This window comes from Cucumis melo, chromosome 1 (assembly GCF_025177605.1).
Source record: "Cucumis melo cultivar AY chromosome 1, USDA_Cmelo_AY_1.0, whole genome shotgun sequence".
In the NCBI taxonomy this organism is placed as follows: domain Eukaryota; kingdom Viridiplantae; phylum Streptophyta; class Magnoliopsida; order Cucurbitales; family Cucurbitaceae; genus Cucumis; species Cucumis melo.
The window spans coordinates 4398290-4417032 of NC_066857.1; the positions used below are offsets into that span (position 1 = coordinate 4398290).

At 36.9% G+C, this 18743-nt stretch overlaps 2 protein-coding genes across 17 annotated transcripts; one reads left to right on the forward strand and one right to left on the reverse strand.

The window, feature by feature from the left end:
- Positions 1 to 6880: 6880 nt before the first annotated feature.
- On the forward strand, positions 6881 to 10890 carry LOC103500496 (uncharacterized). Of its 2 annotated transcripts, XM_008463808.3 has the most exons (9): positions 6881 to 7238; positions 7914 to 8422; positions 8503 to 8604; positions 8692 to 8773; positions 8893 to 8912; positions 9010 to 9070; positions 9709 to 9788; positions 10254 to 10361; positions 10442 to 10890. In XM_008463808.3, the coding sequence occupies exons 2-9, from the start codon at positions 7985 to 7987 to the stop codon at positions 10511 to 10513; spliced, it is 963 nt and encodes a 320-aa protein (XP_008462030.1). In that variant the 5' UTR covers positions 6881 to 7238; positions 7914 to 7984; the 3' UTR covers positions 10514 to 10890. The 2 variants fall into 2 exon arrangements, with proteins under 2 accessions (XP_008462030.1, XP_050941569.1); XM_051085612.1 differs by having other exon boundaries at positions 6882 to 7238; positions 10254 to 10890.
- Positions 10891 to 11822: 932 nt separating this feature from the next.
- LOC103500494 (zinc finger protein CONSTANS-LIKE 9-like) lies at positions 11823 to 17727 on the reverse strand. 15 transcript variants are annotated; one of them, XR_007821434.1, is made up of 8 exons: positions 17346 to 17581; positions 16836 to 16999; positions 15873 to 16520; positions 14479 to 14706; positions 13402 to 13709; positions 12617 to 13048; positions 12420 to 12487; positions 11823 to 12164 (listed from the first exon to the last, which is right to left on the reverse strand). XR_007821434.1 is itself a non-coding variant. In XM_008463803.3 (6 exons), the coding sequence occupies exons 3-6, from the start codon at positions 16428 to 16430 to the stop codon at positions 12919 to 12921; spliced, it is 1224 nt and encodes a 407-aa protein (XP_008462025.1). In that variant the 5' UTR covers positions 16431 to 16520; positions 16836 to 16999; positions 17346 to 17651; the 3' UTR covers positions 11823 to 12918. The 15 variants fall into 15 exon arrangements, 5 of the variants coding, with proteins under 5 accessions (XP_008462025.1, XP_008462026.1, XP_008462027.1 ...); XR_540105.3 differs by having other exon boundaries at positions 11823 to 12142; positions 16840 to 16999; positions 17346 to 17549; XR_001764180.2 differs by having other exon boundaries at positions 11823 to 12142; positions 12420 to 13048; positions 16840 to 16999; positions 17346 to 17689.
- Between the last annotated feature and the right edge of the window lie 1016 nt (positions 17728 to 18743).

The window sequence follows — 18743 nt, forward strand, 5'->3', positions numbered from 1 at the left end:
ATCGACGAAGAATGCTTATCGCATGGCGCCGCTGGAGTTAGCCAAACTTCGGGAAACATCGAAGATGTTATTGAATACAGGATTTAGTAGACCTGTACAAGCTCCGTATGGAGTCCATGTCCTTTCCCTGAAGAAGAAGAAGGACAGAAGCCCATAACAGTATACTGACCGCCGTATCCAGAGTAAGCTCACAGTTCGCCACAAATATCCACTCTCCACATTCACCAGGCTATTTGACCGCCCATATGGGGTGAAGTATTTCTTGAAGTCAGACATCCGATCGAGGTACTGTCGAGTAAGAACAACGAAGGCAAAGGGACTCGAGAAAACTTGTGTCACTGGACATAAAGCAAATGAGTTCCCCGTGGTGTCATTGAGTCTTACCGATGCCAAAGGAGGAAAGTGTTGTTCTGTGGAGAGCCAGATAAACGTGCTGGATCATGTGGGGGAGTGCCACCAAAGTGAGTTGTTGAGAGAAGAAGACACTCAGTGGAGTGAGAACCTCGAGTGTCAGGCCGCCTTCAATGGTTCAAAGCATGCCATGATCGAGGGGCCAAGTCTTGGGGTCGTCGATGCAACCTAGACTCCCAAAGTTAAAGCCGAGCAATTCAGCTGTGTGCTCGGAGAATATCTGCATCACTGTGTTAATGGCAGACAAAAGAATTGGGTTTAGCTGCTGAAGGTAGCCCAATTCGGTCATAGTGCTCAGACAGACTCACTGATCAAGAGAAGTCCATTTGAGATTAAAGGTAAGAGGCATTTTGTATTGTCGCCGCTCGCTAATAGCCCTTATGTAAGAGACTGCTCTCAAGTCCACAGAGTTAGAGAGAAATGGGAACAGATGGCCAACATCGCTCGCGTGTGCCTAGAAGAAGCTTCAAGGCCGATGGAGGAGAGGGTAGATCAAAAGCGATGCCCTCTTGAGTTCGAGTAGATGACCAAGCTTCCAAATGACAGTGCAACAACATCGTAAGATTATCTGTCAACCTGGACCTGGAGGAAGACAGAGAAGTCAAGGAAGTCCTTGCTGACAGAGTAAGGACTGGTAGAAGGCCCACGAGGGAGATACATAAATTTCTGGTGCAGCGGAAGAAGCCCCTCGTGGAGGTAACAAGCGGAGAACATGGTGAAGACCTTGAAGCGTGGATGCAGAAAACCGAAGAGCTCCAGCTTCGCCAGTTGACGAGGACGTCAACCGTTTAAGTGGGGGAGAATGTCAAGGGCATATTTGTCCAAGGTATTATTTACCTATGGTTGTATGCCCGAATACCCCCAAATCACTTTATCTTTATGTCTTGAAAGTAGTTTAGGTTAATTCTTTCGTTTTCGTGTCACCTAGCCACAGTGTGACATTTCGGCTTTTTCATATGCAAGTCTGCCAAGGCCAAAAATCTCAATATGTACTATAAGGGGTACATGAGTAGTCCGACCCCCGTCCAAGCCTTGTCACACTCTTTGCAAGCTAAGCTATTTTCTTTGCAATTGACAGTCTTCAATGCTTTCTTTATGATGTTTTAAACTATTTACTTTCTCTCTCTCGTTTTATAAAAACATTTCCTCAAGAACGTGGAGGGAGGCTACATCATACCGCAAGTTTGTCCGTGGATTCTGAATTTTGAACGGCTGACTTGTTGATCGAGCTAAACAAGTGCTGCACAATCGTGTTAAGAAGTTACGATTGTGACACTTGGCATCTCTCAAACTGGCAGAGAAGAATTTCCAATAGAAACTCTCCTTGAACTGTTCCCAAGTGATCTGACCCACGTTACCCCCTAGCATCCTCTCTGTCATCTCCCACCAAGCAGTACCTCTGTCTGTCAACATGAAAACGGCGCACTGAACTTTCTGATCCTCAGGGCATTTTATATACCGAAATATGGTCTCCAAAGAAGATAACCACATCTGAGCCATGGTGGGGTCCTCCAAAGACCCATCGAATGTCATGGGGTTGTACTTTCTGAAATCCCTCAAGTGCTTGGCCTCTCCGACAACTGATCCGGCACGGCCTGGGGTATAACTGGAGCCGGAGCAGGAGCTGGCGGGGCAGGCTGCTGCTGCTCCCGCATCTACATAATAAACTCCCTGAACCTTTGCTCCATAGCAGCGAGGTCCGCATGAGTAACTGGTGCAGCAGGGTCGGTAGCTTGAGCTACAGGCTGTACTTTAGGTTGGACACGTCCTGCTCCCCTCCCTCGGCCTCCTCAGCCACCCCTACGCGCACCTCTCTTTGGCGGCATTTCCCTAACAACCACCAATGATTCCTTTAGTCTCATACTATAATTAACTTCGCAGTTTAACTTAGGTAAGGTAATGCATATAGAGTTATACATATAATTTCATGAAAGCATACCTGACGAGTGGCAAAGGATCGTTTTAGCCATAGGGACACCAAAACACAGACTCACATCATAAGTCAGTCTACAGAACCTAAAACTTAGGCTCTGATACCAACTGTAACGACCCAACTTTTCGGACTAAGCTGAGGTCACTACCTACTGCTAAGACACGATAGTAAGACACACAAACTCGTAAAAGACCTATTACGATTCATTAAAAACATTCAGAATATCACAAAAACAATTTAGACCCCGATTTTAGATCACTTCCTCAAAAGTTCCAAAATATGGTTCACAAAGTCATCAAATAAAATGGTAAAACCGATGTTCTAACCATGACTCCATCTGGCAAATGAAAAGTAAAAAGTAACAAAATACATCAGCGGAAGCATAAAGAAAACAAGACGCGTCCATATGGCCTTCATGCATCCTTCTTGCCCCTCGCCGGTCTGCCCCTCGCCATACCCTCACTTGAAAAGTTAAAGAGAAAAAGGGTGAGTATAAAGATATACCCAGTAAAGGACCCACTACTGGGCCCGTTAGGGTAATAACAGTTAGCTTCCTATTAAGGGGTACCCTACATAAACAGTCTAATGGTTCCGTAGAATGCACACATCAGTCTCGTGATCCCGAAGGATGCACATATCAGTCTAGTAATCCCGAAGGATACACATGTCAGTCTAGTAATCCTGAAGGATACACATATCAGTCGAGGAATCCCGAAGGACATCATGCCTGTAAGATACACTACCTCATAGATAAAGCTAACTATTACTCCACAGTCTATACTAAACCATCTACAACAATCACATCCTGATAAAGTTAAAGCTAACAATTCAGTCATGGGCTTAGCCAGTCAGACAATTTAGGTTTAAACAACTATCTCCTTAGTTGCTATATGCATATCCAATTCACACATCATTGTGACATTTTTTTAAATCCAGTCAACTAGTCAAATCATCACTTTGTAAAGTCACCTGATGATACTTCGGCTCAATTTAAACCCTAGCGTATCTACAGGTAATCTATGTTATGCATAACGTCCATATTATGCATAACAGTCATTTTCAGTCTACAGCACAGTTCAACGGCGTATACTCAATGTACACAAGAGGTTTCCGAACTCTTAATCCCTCCACGACATAACTCCATAACCAGTGTCCCGACAACAGACTTCAACTTTACATAACATTAAGATTTCATAGTCCATCGACATACTATTCCAATTCATAACATAGCCCACCAACATAACTACAATACACAGAACATCGGGGCATCGGTGTCTATCCGCAAATACAACTCATTAACGTATATCAACACATAGGATACAACTAATGATCACATTACATTTAATTAGTCAAGAGCATATAAACGATATATACTAGTCAGACATATGTCGATCGATTCAATACAGTTACTATCGTATAATTCCCATGTGGGTTACTACGTTTCCAGTCTCGGATCGAGGTCCAGTAGTAAGAAATCCCTTACCTAAAATTTGGCTATACTCCTTGATCGAGTCCACGTCCAACGAATCCACCTAAACGAAATCACAAGGGTTTAAACGATGACACTAGTAAAAGTCACTTTTAAATCGTTCTAAACAACATCCGTCGACTTACCCGAGTAAAGGAGAGTTATCTCCAAATAAGCATGTCTGAAACCCAAGAACTCGAGCGTCAAATCTATAACACCTTCAAGGAACGAAAGGTAGTTCCATGTTTTATTCCAATATCTATACTCGAATCGGCTATAGCAACATTAGGAAACTCACCAAAATAATCCTTACCGAAGACTCACCGTGACCCGATGTGGAGGGAAAAAGGCTTAGGTGGCTCGATGAATAGGGAGTGCGGCTTGGCTTGGAGGCGGCTCGGCTCGTGGCTTGGCTTGGTCAGTTCGCGGCTCGACTCGGCTTGGATCAGCTTGCGGCTCGGCTTGGATCGCAACTCGGCTCAGCTTGGATCGCAGTTCGGCTCAGCTCTGCTTGGACCGTAGCTTGGCTCGACTTGGATTGCAGCTCGGATCAGCTCATCTCTCGGCTCGCGGCTCGGCTCAACTCGCGGCTCGACTCAATCTTTGGCTCGCGGCTCAGCTTGACTTGCATCTCGGTTTTCGGGTCGGATTGAAAGAAAGGATGGCCCAAGTCGGTCCAGCTTGGTTGGCTCGGGTATGGTGTGTAGCGCGAAACGAGTTGAAGGTGGAAGAAGAAGACCCGGCGACGGTGACGACTAGGCGTACGCGGCCAGACGATGGTTGAGGGCGGAGGAGTCGATGGCTTGCTCGGATACATGAGATGAAGAGAGAGAGTATCGGAGATGGCGACTGGCGAACGGTCGGACGACCGATTTGGAGGACCCGTCGACGGCTGGCCAAGCGCGGACGAAGAACAGAGACGCGGCTGCGGACGTCAGCATTGCGAGGCGGACGACGACAGAGACGGAGACGGCTGTGTGACGAAATGAAGAGGAAGGGAGGTCGGAGGGGCACGACGCGGCTATCGGGTGAAGAAAAATGAAGAGGAAGAAAGAGAAAGAAGGAGAAAAAAAATCTGGGGGGACGCGCGCAGGTAGATTAGGGTTTCTTTTTTAAATAAATAAATATATATATATATATATATATATATATAATTTATATTATATTATTATTATATTAATTTATATAATATTATATTATTAAAAATTCTTACCCTTCATTTTCTTTTTCTTTTCTCTTCTAAACCAAACAAAAATTAACACAAAAAAAAATTAATTCCCAAAAAATTAACATAAAATGTCAAAACTTACCTCGAAATTTGGGGCGTTACAATTGAACTATGGTTTTATTTAATAAATAAAAACAAGATTAAACTATAAATACCATCCCATTGGATTGAGTTGAAATTTTAGATTGTTATTACTCATTTTCATGATGTTACTATTCAATGCCTTAAAAAATTTGTTAGTACACTCTTATATGAGTTTAACTAAAATATTGTCGGTGATTGCAAAATGTTGGATAATTAATTTTTTTTTCTACATATATCTTTGTTTTGATGAGATAGCAAGAATTAACCTTTCAAATTTATTTAAACCATATTGATGAATCAATGAGGTAGTAAAAATTATTTTCTTTGATTTAATTTGGGGTTTTAGAATTTGATATTAGGAGTTCATTGTTCCTAATTTTCAAATTCTAGAGTTTGTATTGTTAGAGAAATATCGGGATGAATTCCGACCAAACCTTAGTCTTGGGCAAGATTTTAAATTTCTAAAACAACTTCAAGAAATGTGAAGAAATACCGATACTGAAGAACTAGCTAGCTTCCTGGGGGACGAGCCAGAGTTCCATCTTAAAAAATAATCACTTTTAACATAAAAGTACTAAACTTTTGTTCACATCCCACTCATCCTCGAACTTGCCTTAATAAGAAGCGAAGCTACAATTGAAGGACAATTTTGTATCAGATTGACCAAAGCATCCAGTGGTCAACTCTCTACATTGCATTCCACTTTATGCCCTTTAAGAAAAAAAACACTGAAAAAGGAATACAGCCACATTCTCTTGAAACCCAAAAGATCATAATCCAACTTGGTCAACTTATCATCATCAATCTTCCACTGGAAAATCCACGCTTGAATAGTTGTTTTTCCAAGCATATACTCCTTAGACATGCAATCCAAAAATTTCTAGTTGTGAAATACTTATATCGAAGAATAAAATTGGAAAGGAGGCGATTCAAACGCTTTAGGATCCATTAACTCTGTCTGACCTACTTAACTAATATGACCTAACTAAAAATGTGAAGATCACGGAAACCAAGACCACGCTCATTCTTTTGAGAACATAATCGACTCAAACTATACCAACGGATTACTATGATCAATAGCAGACTCCCATAGAAAACAGGCGAAACATTAGCTAATCTCCTTAAATAAAGTTTTTGAAAGTTGGAAACAACTCATGTATATAAATAGGAATGGCTTGAGTCGCCAACTTAATCAACACCTCTTCTTCACCAAAAGAAAAAAGCTTTTCCTTCTAGCCTTAATGAATTTTCCACCCTTGGTCCTTTAAAATTTTACATTTAGCATTTACTTTTGGAAAATTGAGATGTGAGGCCCAATTATCGTCCAAGTAAGAGTGAATATGATAAATCGAAAAATCGAAGTAACTGGCCAAGATCAATTGAATTGAAGGTGGTTTGTGGGAGATAAAAGAGAAATTGGATCAGTGTTGGTTTGAGAAAAATATCGAACATAACCAACAACATTTTTAAATATTTAAAAGGCTTAAATTCACCGACCAATTGTATTCTTTCATAGACTGGATCGATTTAAATATTTATTAAATCGATTTTAGTCAGTTTGATGATGGTTTGGTTGGAAAACCAACTTCGACCAACCAATGCTCGTCCTTGAGCCCAAGGTGAGTTAATATATCCAATCTCAAAGCCATGAGATATTGCCAATTTTAATTTTGTAATAAATGTTATTAATAACATACATTTATAAACATATAAACATATGTTTTATTTCCATCTATCTTCGATTTCCCACTCTTCCGTACACATCAAATTCAATAATCAGAAAATTTTAATTTTCTTTTAATTTTTTTTCTTTTTAGAAAACCTCCTTATTTTTCTTTTTACTAAACCCTATTTCTCGCTCAGCCACTCTCTCCGTCTATTACTGCACCCTGCCCCGCCGCCGCACTCCGTCCGCTCTGCCTTCCATCGGACGGCGCACTCACAGCTGCCGTAGCCTCAGCCTTCCGGCGAAGTCGTTGTTGTCCCCCCTCCATCTTACACTCTCGCCTCTTCCAGCAATCAGAGTTGCTTATGTCTGTTTTTCATTCTTCTTAGAAGCACACTGCTTCAGCCCCTTATCATCGCCGCTGTCGCTCATTTTTCAGATCACCAAGGTTTTTTTTTTCGCTTTATTTTGTTTTTTTGGGCTATGTTGGTTTATTCTATTCATCGACGGAGAAGAAAAATCAAGAACAATTTTTTTGGGGGTTGTTGATTGCTTCTTCAACCAATGTTTTCTAAATGAAATTATAAAGTTAAGAATTTTTATTAGAGGGAAAAAAGAGATTGAATCAAAAGGAGTAAGGAAAAAAAACATATCATTCCTATCCGTGTTAGTAAATAAAATGATAAAATGTTTAAGAAGATGAACAAAGAAAAAGAGAAAACTTAGTTTGTTTGGCTATAAAAAGACTTATTGGGATGGAAAGCTTGTATTGAAATTATTGTCATCAATTAAAAACAAAATCAACATTGGATAAATAAACTAGAAAGATAACATTGAGTTTGTGTTTGATCGAATGACATCGAGTCTTCTTGAATATTGAAGAAACTATGAGTGGCTATGAACTGGCATATGGTGGTTTTTGTTGGACAGGCGTAAATTAAATTTATACATATATAAGAAAACCTTATGGGGAAGAATTGTAAACGGTGTGTGTTTATATATTATGGGGTAGAATTTTAAACAGGTGATACATATTAGTTTAAATCATTGTCATTTTTCAGACAATTGATTTCAATTTTTTTGGGCATCCGAGCACACTGATTTATAATCCTTCCAAATTCAGGGGTTTCAAACAGGGGTTAAGATCGTTTGGAATATTTGTTTTGGATAAGATTTGGATTAGAATCAGGTACTATGACTGACGTCGGGAATGCGATAGAATTGGTTAGAGGTGCAAAGAGGAGGAAAAAGATGGGTTCCAGGAACAAGAAAAGGCCGAGGATGATGGGTGGAAGTGGAAACAAAGCTAAGGTTGATAAGAAGATGAAGAAACTTTTCCAAAAACGGGCACGGGAGTATAATTCAGATGATGACGATAATGACGGTGAGAAGGCTCCAACGGTTAAAAATGAGAGCAAAATTTTGGTGCACAGTCATGAGGAGGAGGTTGGAGATGAAGAGCTTTCTGAGGGTGAAGAGGAAAGGAAGGATGTGAATGCAGATGTCGAGCTGTCTGAAGATGATGAAAATGGTGAAATTCAACCGGGTATAACAAAGTTTACAGAAGGTTGTAGAGCATTCCGAGCTGCATTCATAAGCATTCTCAAGAAGAACATATCTGATGAAACTCTGGTAGTTTATCTTAAATATGTCCGAATTGTTTTCAACAGTTGAAGTAATGAAGACATGATTGTGCCATATTTGTGATGCAGGGTCCTATCCTATCAGCAAACAAGAAGCTTGTTGCTGAAAAGCTTGCAGAAGAGGAAGCTGAGCGGAAGGTTAAAGGAGAAGCCAGGAAAGCGAAACAACTGGTATTTCCTTTTAATTAAATATCTTGTTTGTTCTATGATTTAGCTTTTGCTTGAAATTGGTTGAATGTAAATGTTCGGATATTGCAGGTAGGAGAAAAAGGTCATGTGAAACCGGCTACATACCTGGATTCTCACGAAAAGTTTCTTATTGGTGTTGCTACAAAAGGAGGTAGCATAGTTCTATTTTACTTTGATGGGCGTGGTTATCTTTTTTATTTAGACTTTGTTATGTCTCTCATCGTACTAACACATTTATCTCCATGTGGATTGTTGCTTGCTGATTGTTAGTTGTCAAGTTGTTTAATGCTGTAAGTAGCCGAGTTCTTATTTCAGACAACTTTTTTGCTGCATCCTCCTTATCTATGTTGCATTCATCGCTGAATTCTATTATTTTCAATATGACAGGTCAACAAGGCACAACATGCTCAGAAAGGATTGAATCCTTCAAGAACTAAAGATGCTAAAGGTATTATGTCTCCTACGTAACTTTAATCTCAGAAGTATACAAATTTTCATTTTGTGTATGAGTAATATAATCTTCAGTTTCTTTTCTGTTGCCACGTGGATATGTTGTCCCTAAATTTTCATTCGGTTGATGTTTTTTGTCGTTGCATGCTGCATCGTATTAAATATTGTAGCTTAATTTTCCTAGTCTATGATGTATGTCTTTTATTTCTTTCTGTGGTTTCTGCTTTGTACTCGTTGAAAATTAAGTTCGTATAGTCTGACCACGTATTGAACTTCTAATGAATGAGTCATGGTCAACTTGACTAATTTATTGACTTTGATAGGAAGTATATGTGTGTTATTGGAGTAATCAGTGATTTGAAGTTACGCCCCTCAAATTTATTGACCTATTAGTTTCTCATTCTTACTACCAGTCAATTAATGCCTTACCCTGTTTGCTTATATAGCAATAGTATTATGTCATGTTCAGCGTAACCTTGTTAAACCCATTTTGTTTGTGTATTAAGATACTTATACTTTATTTCCCTAATTATGAATCTGAGTTGCCATTCAAGATTGAGGGTAAAACCATGTCTTGAGTGGTTTTTCATTTTATCATGTCTCATTCTGAGCAAATTATTTGGTTTATGTTGCCAGCTATAAATAAACGCAGAAAAGAAGCTTTCTTTTCTGAGTTGGGCAAGCCAACTTTGTCTGCTACAAACAGTAATGCAAAGGTCAGTTATTTTTCTACTTTTTAGTTCTCAACTAACTGCTGGTAAATCTATTTTTCATCTCTTACAAGCGATTTTAGTTTTTACAAACACCCAAGTCTCTGTGCCCAGAGGCAAAGCGTATGCATGGCCATCATCCTTGTTGTATGGGTAGTGGGATAGGAAGGGTAGGTATGCCCATGGTTGGGGCAAGAACGGGGATAACTTTTTCATATCTCCACAAAGTTTATGGAGATAGGGATAGGGATCTCCTACGGGGAATTCACGATGATGATAATTTAATAATACAAAATTAAAAAAGGTAAATGGGATGGGAAACGGGGACCAAGCCCTATGGGGAAAATTGACATAGAAAGGGGTGTTGATTAAGGGAGTGAAACTCAGGTCACCATCACACACTATCTGAGTAGATGTTCTTTCATGTCCAATAATGCAACAAACTCAAAGAGCCGTCTCTGTTTTGAACAGTTAAACACATCAGGTGGTGCAGCGGACGCTGAAGGCCCTGCCTGGGCTCCATTACGCGACAATTATATGCTGACCAATTCCAAATTAAAAGACTGGGATAAGATGCCAGTAAGATACGATATACTTTTAAAGCCTTCTGTTTTTTTCAGTTCCGATATTCATATCATTTGGATTGATTATACTTGCAGGATAATATGATGACCGCAGCTGAGGACAATGGGAGGGTGTTAGAGGACAGTAGCTCAGATGAAGATGATTGACAAGTCTAAAACTTCAAGTGAATTGCCTAGTTTGTTGTAGCTTTCAAGTTGCCTATAGTATACTTAAAAAGCTGAGGTCGATTTTGGCTTGTTAGCAAATTCAGCATGTATGTCTCAGCTATATGTTATCTAGCAAAAAGAAGGAATTTTCCCCCTCTATTTCATTATCCATTTTTTTAGTCTGTGTCATCTGGTGAGATTAAATTGTATAAATGCCGCCAATTTTGTAGGATTTTTGAGCAAATTGGTTTAAAGATACAATTATGGTCTACATTTGTATGGATTGCACAAATAGTTTGAAAGAAATGTGTATTTAACATACCATCCAACGCTTAGTTACTATGAATTGAAAACAAGAGATTGTCGGTGTTACTTTAGCGAGATTCTCCTGGGATTCCTTTACTAATGTATAGAACTACAGAAGGACCAGTAGTAGAATATTCGATATTGTGTTCTCTTCTTTTAGTTCAACATGTGGTGAAGATTCAAATTTTTTATAAAAAAAATATATCTTTAACTAGTTAAGTTGATGTTATGTTTGGTACACTGAATTGATTTGGGGGTGTTCAAATGGTTTGATAATGTCAACAACTTGTACTATCCAACTCAATTATAGAGTTGGATTGAGTTTCTGTGTTTTGTTGGTTAGGTTGGATCTTAGGTACGTTTTTCAGATTGATTCAAACCAACTTGAATTTCTATTTATTTATATATATATATATATATAACCAACTTGAATTTCTATATATTTATATATATTAACTTCTAAATGTCATAACTAATATACTGTTATTATGTTTTCTTTGAAAACCTCAACAAGGAAAGAAAGAAAGAAATGATGTAATCAACAATAAGTCATGGGCTTAGTCTCTAAACTTGAAGCTTGGGTCTAAAAAAACTTTTGCATGTATTCAAACTTTTAGTTTGATCTGAAATTTTATTAATTTTAAAAATATGTAACAGCTATGTTTTTGCTATATTTAAAACTTTTTATAATTATTTGATATAATAAATGTAGATTTCTTTAGTTTTAATTATTATTTTTTGCCTTATAGAACTATAGATTTTACTTTTGTACGTAAATAGTTCCATAAAATTTTAAAAACATCAAAGTAAATCAAGAATCTATTTGACACAAAATTGATCGAACTAATTCGAGAATCTATGTGGCACAGAATTAAGACATAAATGTTGAACACAAAATTGAAAGTTTTAAGATGAAGAACCAAATAGAAAAGCGATATTGAAAGAAAGAATCTTAATTCTCGACCAGGTAGTGTCTAAATCATTCATAATAATGAAAAGATGATTAAAAAAGAATCCAAACAAAGTGGTCCTCTTTTACCCTATTAAAAGAATATAACATTCTCATCTTTTCAGAATATGTTGAAGTCAACCATCACAAGGAGTTAAAAGTATGCAAGAGGTTTGGGCTATGTCATACTCTCAATCTCATCTTCCATCCAATTTGACCAAAAAAATAAAAATAAAAAGGAAAAATATAGTGAATTCCATATTGAAACATGATTTGTATTGTGGGAGTAGTAGATGAGCCATAAATAACATTGTGCGTATAGATGCTTGATTTGGTTATATGCCTTTTGGACTTTCCAACGCAACCGCCATGTCCTGCACATCGAACTTACGAGCTCTTGACAGAATATAAACTATTAATATCATTGTGAAGTAATTTGGGGGAAAAAGAGAGAATATAATACAAAATTGGTTAAATACTAATACCAATCTTTGCAACATATACATTCATTATGTGCCATTAAGGAAATTTTAAGTTACAACAGTTCGAGTTTTGTCCCAAATATAACTGTTCTGGCTGCATATTTCTACCTCATCAAATAAACAGATTTTATCAAATTTACAAGTCAGTTGAAAAGGGAATTAAGATTACCTGGAAACTGTGAATTTGGTGCAGCCATGTTTGTCAAGTAGCCAAAAGCATGGAGGAGGAAGAGGTAACTTCCATGTTGAGAACACAGCCATTGCCAGCCAATGATCAGATCAGTATGGTCTTTTTTTTTTTTTTTTCAAATTTTAAGTACATAGCAAAGGAGCTGAAGCTGCATTGATTAGCAAAGAAAACTATACCCGTTGCTTAGAGCTCGGAAATGTACATTGTCAGGGAGGCCAATATTTGCGATCCTTTGTTCGTTTTAGGTGGTAATGGATACAGATTTTTCGGCCCCTCAAGTTAAACCGATAAAGCTATTAGACCTGGATTTTGTACATCTACCTGATGAAAACTCAGGTTCCTTTGTATATGATTATACTTCCTGTCTGACACTGATATTTCGATATCTATCCATAGACTAGAGTACAATGTCGAACCCTTAAGCCACATCCTTTTTTTTTTTCTTTTTCGTGTTCATTGAAATCCTAAAGTTGAACTTTCAGTAGCTTCTGGTTTGACTCAATGGATCATAGTCATAAGCTTCTCCGGCTTTGACAAAGCGCCCCTTGACACGTCTTCGAGTATCAGCCCTAACTTTGCGAGAGGCATACCTCACCTTCTTTTCAAACCTATTAGAATATCAAACAATAGATGATAATGCAAAAGCTTTGTGAAATAATTATGTAAGCTAAAAGGGCTAATACTTAGGAGTATGCACCTTATTTGAATCTGTTTAAGAAAGACAATAGACAACCAGAGTTATTTTCAGCATATTTCAACCATCAGCATGATACATTTTTACAGTATTCATGACAGGTCATCGCTTATTATGACAATTTATGTTGTGTAACTTGTGATACTTCAGAATTTCAATTCCAACTTGAAAGTGCTACATTTGGTGAATAGTGAGTGAACATGCAAAAGAGGTTGAGAAAAAAAATGCATATGCATGCACATGCCTAACTTAATCTTAAATACTCACTTTCGAGCTTTCTTCTTTTCCTTATAGCGCATTACAGCATCGCTACGATTGGATGACTGAAAGGAAGTCTCAGTGGCCATAGAACACCATGGCGGCTCTCCCATTAGAAGCATTGATGAAGCTCCACAGTCTTGATGTTCTCCTGCACTACTCTCTCCAGTCATGCCAGAAAACGATAGGCCGGAGTGCTCTTGCTTATTGTTATAACAAAGAACTGGTTCAGTCTTCGCACTCATAACGGAATCTGCCGATGCTGCATTACTGCTTGCAGGCTGCATCACATTATTAACAAAACTGACCGATGCCCCCTGAACATAAATAAACATTCATGTTTAGCAAATGATGTCAACCAAGTTATCTTATTCATCTGTCAAAGACTACAGTTGCAATCAAACAAATTCAAGTCCATCTCAAGCTTCAGTTTGTGCAAGTCAGGCATTAGATTCAGGAACCTGCCCTTCAAATTACTTCCAGAGTTTTTATTTTAAGGCTAGACTTGGACATGTGTAGTGAAAAAAGTCTTTGAGCTTTCTTTTAGCCTAGAGCTAAGTTTCTTTAACATTCGGTTAAGTTTGCATGTTAAGAATCATTCAAGCTTGACTTGATCAATCTTACTTGTGGAGAGATTCAAAGATCAAGGGTTGATGGCAGCCACAAGTTTTGTCAAATCCTTGGTTTGTTTGATCATCTAAGTAATCTGTAACCTAAACTATCTTAGGGGATGAGATCAAATTGATTTTGGGACTCTTGGGTTGAGTTTTTTGAGTCTCAATGTTCAACACAGTTCTTAAATCCATTGCTCAAGAGTTACTTATCACAAACACATTTCTGAAATCAGAGCCTTGAAATTGTTAAGTATACGGTATACTCAAGTGTAATTACTGGTATCTTAATATGCTTGTTATAGCTTAAACTTAAATCAGTGTGTAATTTATCAAATCCTTACAAAATTATCCTTGAGAAACAACTAACAATGTGCTCATCCTCAAAAAATTAGGAAACAAATGACATGAAGAAATAAGAGACTAACATCAAATAATCAATCAAAAAGATATTTCTGCAAGGGGATTGAGGTACCTCTGCAGCCGCCCCACCAGGGCAACCAGATTTAGCGGCAGATAAGTTTTTCATCCTGAACAAGCTATCAATACCACCATTCTCTAGCAGTTCTTCAGAATAACTGAGAGATACACCAAATAGTTCTTCATAGTTTTCAATATTCAAACTATCTTCATCCATATTCAAACTCTCGTATAGATCATCTTCGATATCGAGTTCAGGACCTTTTGTTCCAGGATAGTGCAACTGCATATTAATAGCGTGAAATTTGCAAAGATTCTTATGGAAAAAAACTATTGAATTCTAAGACATACATATCATCACAAGAAGTCATAATCGAGTAATTTTAGTAAGCAAAGTAGACTAGAGCGACAAATTTGGATTGTAGAAAGTAACCCTGCAGCCTGTAGAGCCATTTAAAGGTGTTTGTGGAAATATAAAACAACTTTGCATTATTTGAAAAATATTGGTGGGCAAAATTATTTTCAAGTTATGAAAAAGAGAGTTGATCATAACGAATATTAAGAACTTAGAAAACAACAAGGAACAACTATTGAAGTTTTAGAGTTCCCTGCAGAGTCTAAAGATAACGATTATCAATGCCCATCCATATATTTATTCAGCAAGGTCCACGAATCCTAAAAAAAAACAAAATACTATGGCTTTTGAAAAGACATGTTGTAGTATATAACTCTGGTTGTGTCCAGTGGTAACCGTAATTTCTTTAATATGAGATCAGAAGAACAAAAATAATTGGAAAAAATGACAGACCCAATATCGACTTCAAGTGCAAGGTAAGGTAGACATCCTATCCACTAATGGAGATTAAAGTGAGGATCCTTGATCATTGTGTAAATACACAACAAATTACATATTTGAACAATAAGTACAGTTTCAATAAAATAGTTGGTAGAAATTTAAACTTCGTCCAGTTGTTAAAGCAAATTGTTTTGACTTGTCAAATGAATAAAACTCATGTACAAAATAGCCTAACATACTATTCTTACAAGCGACTAAGTGATTCCAGAACTTTTCAAATGAAAATCACGATGGAAAAATGACGACTAAGACACTAACCAATGCATTCCAAATGGATAGTTTGCTTATACATTATGTTCTTACAACCTACTAACATTTTCAAAAGGAAAGCCATAAGGTATTAATATGGTACAAATAGATTGATGCCATTAAGATTAAGAGATGAACCTACGAGTCTATGTCCTTTTTGGTTTGTCATTTCAACATAGATTAGTAAAATTAGGACTATAAACTGTCTACTAGTTTGGTCTATCAACAAGCATTTTGGGGGAACCACAAAGTATAAGAAGGATTTGGATTGATGAAACAACGTAACTGATTCAGAAACCATTTTGTTCTAGTGTACAACTGGAGGATATGATTTAGTTAAATACCTTGGGTGAAGTTGCATCCATAGTAATCGGTTGGTCCATAATGTGAGGCATTGAAGACGATCCATACCAAATTGATTTATCCACACTTGAGAACTCATTGGTTTCATCTACACCAGAAACATTTTGACCAGCTTTATCATTAGGGCCCCAGGCATTTACAGCACTATTTTCGGCAATGCTCATCAATCCTAATTCTTGCTCACAAGCGTCGCTTCCAGAAGGGAGATCTAAAACAAATGACCAGATAGATGAGAGCTCTGCAGCCGTCGGGCAGCCTGAGTAACAATTGATTGGTTGCCTCTTTCGAGACGAAATGGAGGCAGATGAGCTATGCCCCATATAGTCACAATTTTGACAAAGTGAAATATTCTCTTCAGGACATCTAACAAATGCTGCTTGTGAATGGCACCGGTCACATAACAATGTTCTCGAGTGGCGCCTTGACAAGGCATTAGCAGAGTGAACATTTCGGTCACAAGATAAGCACAAAGCTGCAGCATCAGATCGGCAATACACAATCGACCTTTGTTGCGCACAGAAATCACATATGTAACCCATGCTGCAATCAGATCCTTGAAACTTACCCTTCAAAATCCTTCTAGATTGCCGAGACTAGAATCAACTATAGGAACAAGCTAAATTCAACTTCTGCAATAGATCAAAATTACATTAATTAAAGGATCAAAACCACTCCTCAAATCCTTACAAATGCCAAAGAAGGCATTTCCAAAGTGGTTACTTTCAGCAAAAGAGTTCGTTCAGCTCAAAACAAAGATTAAGAACCCAACCTACAAATGAATATATATACCATACCCCCACGATTTCCCTCTGAACAAATCCGCATAAGCTATCAGCTAAAATCCAGAATTATATTAAAATGCCCAAAAAAGGTAAATATTTCAGCTGCTAATTAAACAAGAACACATAATTGGAAAACTGAGGATAGGTAGGTGAAACCTGAACCTGCCTTTAAGTGGAAAGATATGGCCACTAACCATGGCCCCAGCTCCAAGAAACTAACACAAATTCATACTCGGCACGAGAATAAAGGGGAAGAGAAGAAAACTTTCGTGAACAATCAATTCTGACCCATGAGGACCATGGCGACAATAAATAGACTTAGCTTCCTGCAATGATTTCATACACTGAATACATCAATCGTCTAGTTCTTTTACAACAATCATAATTACTAGTCAGAAAAAGCAAAAACCATGACAAAAAAACACACACACAAATTCAGACAATTAAACCAACCCACTTGGGAAAAATAAACCAAAACATGAAGAACCAAGAACTCAGCAATAACAAATTTGATACAAAACAGAAACAAAAAAAAACGGGTAGTCAACAAAATCAACCAATACTTTAACAGAAATCACTGTTTTTCTAAGAAGATAAACCACACACATATAGAACAAAAGAGAAAGACCTGAAGAGAAGTATAAAGAGGTTTAAAGAAAGAAATTACCGTACTTGGAACACACAAACAGAGATCGGTAAAAAGGGTCTTCAAATTTACAACAAAATCAATGATTACTGCAAGAGAAACACAAAAAGACTGGAAATTTTTTAGAATCTCTCTTAATCTGATTCTGGGTTTTTTTTTTTCCCCTCTTTTTAGATGGATAGAGGAAGAAGAGAAGGATATGGGATGGATGTGAGCATGTGTGAGAAGGAGAAAAATGACATAACCCAATTAAAAAAAAAAAAAAAACTAAAAAAGGTTTCTTTTTTTAGATGATAATGAAAAAAAATAGAGAAAATCTAAGCAAAAATGTTAGAAAAGAGAAGAAAAAAAAAGGGATTAGTGAAAATGGGTCATTGTCTTTTATCAAGGAAGTTAGGCCCTCACTCTGCATTAATGGTCCCTCCAATTGAATGCATCAAAACCTACTTGGCATGTGCTTTGCCAATTGCCATTTTCCATTTTTTCTGACTCTGTTTTTTATTTAATTGCCAAAAGCCAAAAAGGGTACTTTTATATTCTTAAAAGAATTTTCAATAATATTATAATACCTTTTCCTTACTACTAAATATTAATAAATATATGTGTGTGTGTCATTAGAGATATTATAGTTTACGAAGGGACAAGTACTTGCTTGGTTGAGTGTATCTTTCAAAAAAGAAAAAAATTTATTTTCTATTTTAGTATTTTGTATTAAGTATTTTTTTTTGGAAGACAATTATTTAGGAGGGGTGAAGTGGATTTAACGATTATGATACTCATATATTCTAAAATTTATTTCAATCAATTTTAATTACGAAATATCTTACTAGGTAAACAGTGATGGATTTAGAAGGAACGAGTTCAGTAGTCACCTACCTAAGATTTAATATTATATTCTATGACTTTTCTACAATTAAATATATTAAAGTTAGGGATTGTTTTATCTACATAATTAAAGTGTATATAAAGTAGTCCAAACACGTGTAATTATGAAAAAAAAAAGATTAATAAGTAAGCTTTGTAATTTGACGAAGATAAATTGAGTTCTTAAGTTGACTATGACTAAGATAAATACCAAAAATGTTGGTCTAATCTAAATTGAAAATTCTAATACCATGTCATTATTTTATTATTCATAGGAATTCAATCAACTTTGAAACATATGAGGCAAAATCAATATATTTAGCCATTTTCTTTTTAAATTTTAAGAAACTTCAAATTGAAATCTATTTGATAAGCATTTGAGTATTTAATTTTTTTCCCTTTCTTATTTTATAAGGAAAAAACCACACAAAAACTACAATAGAACTCTTTGAGTGATAGAAAAATGTTGAGATATAGAGAAATAGTATTATTTACTTTGGAAAGAAAATAGGGTTCAGAGCGAAAAAGATTAGAAGAACATAAATAAGAACAAATTAAAA